Below are 10,087 nucleotides of genomic sequence, written 5' to 3' on the forward strand. Positions count from 1 at the left end.
AAAGAAAAACTATTAACTTGAATGTGTCATTTAAAGTTAGAAAATGTTGACTTGAAATATATGCAAATTGTTCAACATTGCTTCACAAAACTATGTAAGTAGTTTTTAATTAGGGCTTAAATGCCAAGCCACAGTAACATAATGCATTAGTAGTTGGTTTAAAATACAGGGTTAATTTGTGAACTCTGTAATAATCTCATATACTGGTCACGTGACTGGTTTTTTTCACATTTTAGGGATTCATTTCCTGTTAGTGATGGCCCCTCCTTTTCCTCCTTTTTTCTTTCTTTTTTGTTACCTGTTTACTTTTGTTCTACATAGTGTTTTAGATAGTATTTGCAAAAGTCATGAGTAAGAAGTACATTTGGGGTGTTTGGTTTTTGATTTTTCCAGTAGACTATATTAATAAGACAGTTTTTCTTAGCTATGGAGAGTGGCAAGATGCAGAATTTACATTTTTGATGGGAATGCTATGGTTTTATAAATTACTATGCAGAGATACTCTTTTACAGACATAATCATCTTTAAAATTTAGAATATTGGTGAATATTTCTAGTGGTCATCCACTGGCTGTGTTTTAATATGTATAATCAGCTGTATCTGCTGCCAAATTATTTTTTTTCTGTGTGTGTGTGTACTTTGTAAGAAGATATATTTTAATCAGATAAGGATTAAACCACAAAACTACATTATCATGTGCTTCTCTACATTTGACATCCTATTTCTTGAAATTGTGTTAACATTATATTAAGTTGTCATTAACTATATTTTTCAATGTTTGGAAGACCACACACTAAAATTGAAATCTTCATATACTTTAATTTTTTTTAGTTAACTTCAGGTATTTAGACCTAACCAGCCAGGTGGCTCTGCAGACAAATCCAAAATTATTTAGAGAGCTAAATATTAATTTCTTAGTAAATTTCAGTTAAGTTATTATAAAGCAAAAATAACAAGGAAGAAATAACTAAAATTCAGATTGGTTAAAAAGAACTGATCATATTTTAATGATTCATGTGGACTATTTTAAGATTATCTTCTAGCTTTTGAAAATCATCCTGAATATAATTAAGATACAGTTTTTGAAATATGAATTTATTTAGGTCACCTGTCAGAAATCAAATACAGGGACTTTTAATGCATTTCCTGTGATTGAAGAAAGTGACCAGTTTAATTCCCAGCGTCTAGACAGTAGAAGGACAAGTCTATCTGATCCTGAAGGAGAGAGGCATGACAGTGTATTTCATCTATTGTGGTTGGAGAGGAAAAAAATGGTTTATCATCTCTTTGGGACTTGGGGAGAGAGGGTTTAAGTTGGGGTATTGGTGGGGGTTGGGGAAATTTAAGAGGCACCCAGCAACCTTCCAGGGAATAAAAGGAATTCTGGGGGCGGTAGAGGGGTGGGCTGGGGAGACTGTTGGAATTGTGTATTTCTTGTTATTCTTAAGGTGGATAAATGGGGTCTGGATTTAGTCACTACTTTTTAAGTCAGTCCTCCTTTTCCCTGAACATCCTGATCTTTCTAGCTCTTTCCGTTCTTCTCTCTTACAGACCTTTATCTTTCAGTCTCCCAGACAGGACAGGTAGACAAGGTATTGCTGACTTTGAGAAAACGTACTTAACAAAGGGAAAGCAAAATGATGTCGAAGGCAATTATTTTTTAGGCCAGACTCAAAAATTCTTTGTGTTAATGAACCCATATAGTCCCTGTAGCCTATTTCCATTCTAGTTTCTCTGTGGCTTCTCCATCTTTTATTGGACCTAGTGTATTTCCTAGTGCATCATTGATGTCATGTTTGTTCTGTTCTGTCTGCCTGCATTGTGAAAGAAAGTTTAATTCTTTGTTTTTTGTTTGTTTGTTTGTTTTTATAAAAACATGGTCATTTAATTGAAAACTTGCATTTGTAGAAATGACAATTGATATGTGAAGTTAATTTTTAGCATCCCACTAGCAGAACCAGCCTCAGTTTAACTCTGGCAGTACGTATAGATATGCCTGTATTTTTTAAAAATAATCTCTGCATTAAGGTTCTAACATAAAATTACCTGCTGGGCTTTGGAAGCTATGAGTTTGAGAACCAAAAGCCAAACTTTTTGAGTTTTCCATATAAAGTGGTGAAGGTTTATTTAGCATAATGACTGTTAAATAGTATCCTTTCCTCCTAAAATGGTTTTCAGTTCCAAAATCTTAACAGAATTGCTTTTACTGCTTTGACCTACAGGTTCATATTAACAGTGGCTAACAAAAAGACAAACTTTTAAAAGATGAACGAAGTGCTCTAAAAATAAAAATACATATACCAAAATTCCAGACATTGAAATATATTGTGTTTTAAAGCCTATTAGAAAAGGCTTTTTTTAAACTCTTAGGTTTACAAAACTAATTTTTCTTGTTTATGCCATACACGTACACACACCTACAACCCCCCACACTCACCCATCCACCCTAAAACACACACACCACACACACACCACACACACACACAGATCTACAACCCTCCATACCCACCCACCCTAAAACACACATGCACACTTTTGATTGTTCTTGTTTCACACTATAAATTAACAATGAATTACTGCTTAAAAAGCTTTAGGATGATGCTGTTAAACAAGTTTTGTTTTTTGTTTTTTGTTTTTAAACAAAATCATGTCAGGAAAAAAATTAAAATGGTTATAAACTTCCAATTGAAAAATTCCAAATCAAAATAATTTACTGAGTCCTGTGGTAGATAAAATACTCTCCAAGCTAACAGCCATTACCTGTCCTGAATAACTGGAAATGCCTGTCTGAGTCCAGCACTGCTTTTCAGCCGAGACATTATTACTCTGGATGGTTTGAGAAGTAGTGATGCATAGTAATAGATTTATAACAATTATAATTTATATCTTATTCTGAAATTATGGGCTATTATCATGAAGCTCAGATACAACTTTTGGTCCCGGTATCTAAGTAGTATTTTTTGGAATGGAAAATATATGACCTCATTTACTTCATTGATTGAGATCACCAGCAATTTCTATGTTCTAGTAATTAATTGTATTTAACTATTTTCTAGCAAAGGAGCCAATAACCACTTAGGTCTTTTAACTTCTATCCCTAAAACTAGTAATTGAGTTTAAAAACAATCACATACCTGTTTCAAAAGAGTAGAGAATAGAAAAATGACCCTAAGATACAGATGTGGAAAGGTCAGCACATGAGTTGATACCTTGTCCTTAACTTGATAGGGACATTTATTTTGTAGTTTTACAAAATTACTATGAGGACCCCTGAGGTCATGTGCTATGGTCAAAACGACCTACAGTCAACCCACGAATGGTATTAGTCTGCTGTGTTCATTTCACCCAGGCAGATCCTGTGTCGGGTATTAAAACTATGGGGCCAGACATGGTGGCATGCACCTTATTCCCAGCGTTTGGGAGGCAGAAGCAGGTGGAGTTCAGGGTAAGCCTGCTCTTAATAGAGAACCCCCTGGCTATCGGGGGCTACTTAGTGAGATCCTGTCTCACTAAGAGAATAAGAATGAAACAGAGAGAAATTAAAGCCAACACTGAAGATGATATATGTTAATTTAAAAGTTTTTGAACATTGAAAATTCACTAAATTTGTTTATAAAATACTATAGGTCTGGCTCATTAGAGTATCATCAACATTTCTAATATGTTTGTAATTGTGATGTTAAGCACTGCCTTCAAAACAAGAAACAAGCCTGTTTTGTCTTGCTTGTTTGTTTTTTTGTTTTGTTTTGTTTTGTTTTTTTGTTTTTTTGAGACACAGTCTGGCTATATCGCTCAGGCTGGCTTTTATCTGAGTTCTGGGACTACAGGTGTGTGCCACTGTGCCCTGGAAGGACAAGGCTATATAAATTCTCAAATTAAAAGTTAATCTGCCTCCATTAAGAAATTAAAAGATTTCGGATTTTCTGTTTTACTGAAAAACATGAACTTAAAACATGTAATTATTTTGTTAATGATTTTGAGTCTGAAACCATTTAGTACCATGTTTATTAATGTTGGTCTTATTTGATTTGGCTGTTTGATCAAAATTATGAATGTTCATGTAGCAATTTCCAGAAAAAAGGTAAAGAAAGACTTTCGTTTGTGTAGATTATCCCAACCACCATCTTACACTGCTGTATGGCAAGCTTGAAGAAAATATTTTAAGATGGTAGTATGGTATTTTATACATTATAAAATAAAAAGTACATGAACTATCAATTTCTGTTTCCCAAGAAAATTGATAACTGCATGAGGAGAAGGAAGTTTCAGGTTATTTCAAATATATTTTAGCAATGCTGCTTTTTTAGTTTTGCTTGTACATATTTTGTTTATTTTTGGGTCTGGCAATTTAAAAACAAAACCAAAAACAAATCATATCCATCCATTACTATCTTTGTGATTCAGGTGCTTGAAATTTCCAAGAGTATGTCTGTACAAGTCTTCTATCTGTTTGGCCTCATTTTGGTATACCTGCAGACTTCATTTTGTTTTCTTTCTCTTAATTCTGTTAATTTATTTAATCTCATGGGAGAGAAAACATGACCATCTTTTCTCTATGGTACTTCATTCTGTCATCAGTTCATACTCTTAGCTGCTTTGGATCCATATATTTGTTTTTGTTAGTGGAGTGGCCGCTGCGTAGCTGCCTCCACGGTAGTGCACTAGTGTAACAGATAGAAACAAGTTATTTCTCCAGTAGAACTTCATTCTCCCTGTTTTTGCGTTGTGTCCACTATGTAAGTCTTAAGTCTTTACAAGCTATACTGTACTGTCCAGAATAGCTTATTTTTATATTTTAAAATTATACATATCTATATACCACTAAAAAGTGAGGTAAACTTTATTTCTATAAATGCTGCTGTTGGAAAAGTTGTTAGTAAAAGTTATCCATATGTTTAAGTACATCTTCCAAAAGAAAAAAAAAATTCTTAACCAAGATGTAAATTACTTTCACCTATGTCAGAAAATGGATTTCCCAATGGGAAATTACCTTTTCCACATTTTATGTTTTAGTAAACATGTTTCAGACTTGACAGTCATGGACGTCTGAAAATGAAATTTATTTCCTGTTTTGATGTTCTGTGAATAACACAGCCTTTTTGTTTAAGTCATAGTTTATATTCAAACATCTATAGCTCCTGTTAGCTTTGTGTGGTGGTCAGTAGTCCTGTTTTTCTTCATATATTCTACAGAATCTGCTCTCTTTAAATATTGACTTAATTAAAATTAAGATACGTATTTCATGGTTTACTACCATTCCTTTCCTGATATCCATACTACACAAAAGCATTGAACATGCTTGAGAAATAATTTGATTCTCTAATTCATCTGCGTGTTCTAAATAACCCCATCCTCTCTGCATGTCTACGGCTTGCTGCATTTGTTTAGATGAGATATAGATGGTTGTACCTAGAAGCTTCTGGTTTTGCACAGTAAGGATGTGGCACATAAATGCCATTGAAATCAGTTCCTGTGATGACTTTATATATTTTCATTAGCAGCTAAGAGTTGACACTATCTTTGGTCACAGAAAGAGTTTAATGAAATGAAACATGATATTTTTCTTTTTCTTTGCCTGAGCTTAGTTAGCTATACACATGGTATTATAGAAAACAAGTCTTCACGGTATTAATACTGAAAAAATAGGTTTCCTGTTTATAAAGGTAAAATATAAAATCAGTAAAAAGACATACTTTTTCACAATAATAAAGCCTTTTAATAATTTATAGCCTTTAAAATATTTACATTCAAATACTTTTCCATAGTAAATTTTTTTTATGTAATCCTTTATGGAAATTCAAATGCTAAAATAGTAGCAAATTGATCTTGGAATTTGAAAATTTACCAAGTCTTTTTCCTGGAAAAATTATGATAGTTCTAGATGTCTACAACTTTAAAATAATTTCTGATCCCTTGCAGACAACATACTTTTGGGGAAAGAAAATTTACAAGGTGGCAAATCTCTTTGAACTGGATTGTTCTTTGATCCTCAGTCATTCTAAATTTTGATAGCTAAAACTTTTACTTGAAATTACCAAATTAAAGATTCTTTTGAATATGATATATATTCAGCTATCTTATTCTGAAGATATGATATTCAGTTGTAACTTTAACACTTTTGGAGGGTGAAAAAGAAGTGGGGTACACCATAAACTTCATTGTTTCAGGTAGGTACAAATGAAGAAGTCAGTCAAATTTTTAATTTTGCCTCAAAAACAAGCTCCATTCGATTATGGAAATGGAATTCTCCCAGCCTGTCTGGACTTGGGTATGGAGCTTTTATCCGTTCTCACCAATATCACTGCCTGTGTAGACCATATCTACTATTAGTGCAATTTTACTAATTTTCCTATTTCCAATCCTAAATTGATAATCCATGGCTTTTACTTTATTGCTTAACAATGTTTGTATCCTTTATTCAGCAAATAGTTTACACTGGCCTATTTTGTATCAGTCAAGATTTTTCTCAGGTAACAACAGCTTTATTATTATTATTATTTTAATTAAAAGAGGTAGGATTACCGAAGAAAAAATGTAAATTATGAAAAGGGACTTTAAAACTACTGCTTCTAATTTCATGGGTATTGTCTTTTTTATATATGTAATTGAGCAAAGGAGAAGTGTTTGTTTGTTTTGTGTAAAACAATGCCACTGAACTCAGATATATTTGTTGGCTGTGCTTTTTATATAGTCTGAATTTTTAAAAATAATGAAATCTTACTGCTGTATGTTAAATCTTGACAGTGAAGCCTATTAATATAACTCAAAAAATTATATATGTATTTTTCTTTCATTTTTAAGTGTAGTTTCTATCAAATTATTTGACAAATTATAAATTTGTTCCTACTAGAGGAAGCCAAGTATTACGCACTAAAGGTGATAACTGGAAATTTGATATTCATTTCTTTATATATACTGTTTTTTTCTCCAACTTTGTGTGGTTGAAACTCAGCATATATTGTTGAGTCTAATTCAGATGACAAAGCATGTTTAATCACTAGATTTCCACTGATGGCTTGCTTGGGAGAGTCTCCATGCAGTTTCAGCTTCAGGCAGAATTACTCTTTTTGGACTGAGGCTTCCCTAAAGGTGTAATTTTTTTTTTTTTTTTTTTTAATGTTTTCGAGTTTGGAAGAGTCCCAACAGTATTAAGGCCAATTTCATTGTTTTGAAATGTAAGGGCTTAGCCCTGAATGAAGAAGCTAAATAGTCACTAGTGCTTTTATTTCACAAACATATGTTGATGATAATTTCCATTTTAAAATAAAAACAAACCTGTCATGATTGTTTCAAAAGATGTTTAATAAGGAAACTAATATAAATCACTCCTTCAAAACTCATGTCTGTTAAATTGTAGCTAAAATTTAGCTTTTATTTGAACATTGTGTATGGTATCTGGGTAGCACACATAACTCGTACTTAAATCTTTCTTTACATTGTTATTGCATGTGTTCACTGTATTTTCTAATGTGTCAACTGTTTTCTCTTTATAGATTAGTATTTCAAAGTAATCATCTCATACTGACTCAAACTACCATCTGGTCTCTAAGCTTGTTATGTGAAAACCTTTTTATCATTGTCTTCCATTGCTAAGTTTGTTTGTAATGAGCTACACCTGAGTTGTACATTTTCTTTTTCTTTTATTTGCTTCTGTATACAGGCTGGCTTAGCAGGAGCTCCAGCCCGTGCTGTATCAGCTGTAAAGAATATGAATCTTCCTGAGATCCCAAGAAATATTAACATTGGTGACATCAGTATAAAAGTGCCAAACCTGCCCTCTTTTAAATAAAATATTAAAAAGGCCACTCCCAGGTAAAATCCAGAGGGAAAGTCATCTAAGTTTACCATGCAGTTGTTTACCAAAAATAGAGGAGTCTTAACTTGGCTCTTGGATTGAAGTCAAGGTACTGTATAGAAGCTGCATAAAATCAGTATGAAAGTTCAATGTTGCTTTTCTTGCTCAGTGATTTTAAAGAAATTGAATAGTTCCCGTGTGATTTTTTTTCTTTTCTCAATTGCATTCCTGTGCCCACATAAAGGCATGCCTCTATCTTTATATTGGCTATCACAGTATTTCGAAAAGTGAGATGTTTCTTTAATTATGTACAACCCAAAATGTTGATGTTTTGTATGGATCACAAGTGCAGCATTCTCTAATTCTTCCTGCTGTTTGTCACAATTGTTATTTAAAGAACCAAGTATGTATTGCATGAAAACATGACCTTTTCCTTAGTTTAAATAAACTCCAAGGTAACTGGACTTCTAAAGTACCTTCTGTTTTGCTTGGTATCTACTTTAGCAATAATTTTTTTTACAACCTTCTGACTCAACAAAGTAAATAAAAGTCTATTTTACCAATGTTAAACAACTGTCAGTGTTGACTTTTCAATTCATACTCAGTTTTTTATTCCTCAGAAGCTCAGTGAATCATTGGAAGCCGCTGTGCCCCAGACTGAGTGGTGTGTCTCAGCGTGATTATTTTGTCTGATGTCTGTGTCCCAGACTGAGCGGTGTGTCTCAGCATGATTATTCTGTCTGATGAGACTTGCATTACGGGATGGCATATCTGTTTCAAAAATGTTAAAGAACTGTTTTATTTTCCTATAAATAGCCTTGCCTTAAGCTCTTTGCCTCATTCTTGCCCAGATGGTGAAGAGTGACGTCAGGATTCCAGTCAGTGTTCTCAAATCACAGCTAAAGTAACTGTTGAATCTTGATTGGTTGCTTCTGCCTTTTAAGTTCTGGCATGTGTCCTAATTTCTTGTCATTGGCCCATATTTTCTCCTGTGGTCTTACCTCAGGAACTGAGGGTTCCTGTTCAAGTTAGACCATGGTTTTCCATATAGTTGTTCTTCTCAGACATGTTTTCTTTGAAGCACTTCTTCAGATTTGTTTTATATATGAATTTTACTCCAAGAACGCCATAAGAAAAAAAAAAATCACTGTTTAATTTTTTTTCAAGCTTTGTCTGCTTTATTTCACCACTTTAAGCAATAAGGCAAAACAATAACCTGTTATTCATAGGGGTGTTTTTTTCTTACACTGAAGCATATTTATCTCTCTGTGGAATCCTAGACCCCATTATATTGAGGTAAAAGGAACCTGCACCATCAGTTTTTACAGTTTCCACCAGCTCTGAGATGGTGAAAAAAAAAGACTTAGAGGAAAGTCATACATACACGTGGGAATTTGTGGGGGCAGAGTGATGAGGAAGAAGAAGAGGTAAACAGCAAAGCCCATGTCCAGGGATGGAGTGAACTTCATGTCCCTCTGGTTGGTTCCCATGTTTATCCGTGCCTGGGGCCAGCATAGTCAGTAACCTGAATGAAGCAAGGAAAGAATGTTCACTTGAGCATAGATTATTCATTAAAATGACAAAATTTTAAAAAATTACTTAGATGCAAAGTGTCAAAAAGAATTAGAGGTGGTAATAAGACATTTTGGGAGATAGGAGCTTGTAAAGTGAGCATTATGCAAATAAAACAAACCTTGGAAAGGTGAAGTCAGTCAAGCTGGCAGTAAGTCTTGAAAGTGTGTGGGTTTACACTAAAGAGCCCCTCAATTTTAGGAGCTGGAGGTACTGGTAGCACTTAGAATTGAATTATTCCTATAGTTCTATAAAAAACAAATTGACTTTCAGATCCCCCTGTTGCCTGTCCTCTCTGCAAGAGACTGCAAGGACAGGCATGACTTAGGACCAAGCACTGAACTAGCCAGAGGACTCTAAAGACCAGCCAAATGGTGGGACTTCAGGCCAGCCAGACTTACATCTTCCTCAGCTCTACCCTTGTGGGGAGATACTAGCCTGTTCTTCCTAGGGTGGCTAGCACAAGAGAAAAGACCTGCGTGCTTTGTTGTTTTGATCAGGTCTCTCTCTCTAGCTCTGGCTGGCCTGCTGGCTTAGAATTCAGATTCTCCTGCATGCTTGGCTTAAGACCTACAATTATTAAGAGTTTCTCATTAATGGGAGCCAGCCATGTCATACTCCACTAAAGCTGTGCAATGGAAAATTCCCTTTCCATATTTCTTGTCAGGTCTTTAGGCCCTTCCTGTCAAGCAGATAACCCCACATCACTGGGCCATTGAT

At 34.2% G+C, this 10,087-nt stretch overlaps 1 protein-coding gene across 4 annotated transcripts in view; it reads left to right on the forward strand.

The window, feature by feature from the left end:
- Ap3s1 (adaptor related protein complex 3 subunit sigma 1) overlaps window positions 1-8,270 on the forward strand; it is a 41,964-nt gene extending 33,694 nt beyond the window's left edge. The window contains exons 6-7 of one of the 4 annotated variants that reach the window (XM_036204285.1): window positions 1,552-1,592; window positions 7,661-8,270. In XM_036204285.1, coding sequence (XP_036060178.1) covers window positions 1,552-1,587 — 36 coding nt within the window. In that variant the 3' untranslated portion in view covers window positions 1,588-1,592; window positions 7,661-8,270. Of the gene's footprint in view, window positions 1-1,551; window positions 1,593-6,167; window positions 6,269-7,660 lie in introns of those variants that run through there. The other 3 variants (XM_036204284.1, XM_036204286.1, XM_036204283.1) reach the window with 3 other exon arrangements.
- Window positions 8,271-10,087: the final 1,817 nt, after the last annotated feature.

This window comes from Onychomys torridus, chromosome 13 (genome assembly GCF_903995425.1).
Source record: "Onychomys torridus chromosome 13, mOncTor1.1, whole genome shotgun sequence".
In the NCBI taxonomy this organism is placed as follows: domain Eukaryota; kingdom Metazoa; phylum Chordata; class Mammalia; order Rodentia; family Cricetidae; genus Onychomys; species Onychomys torridus.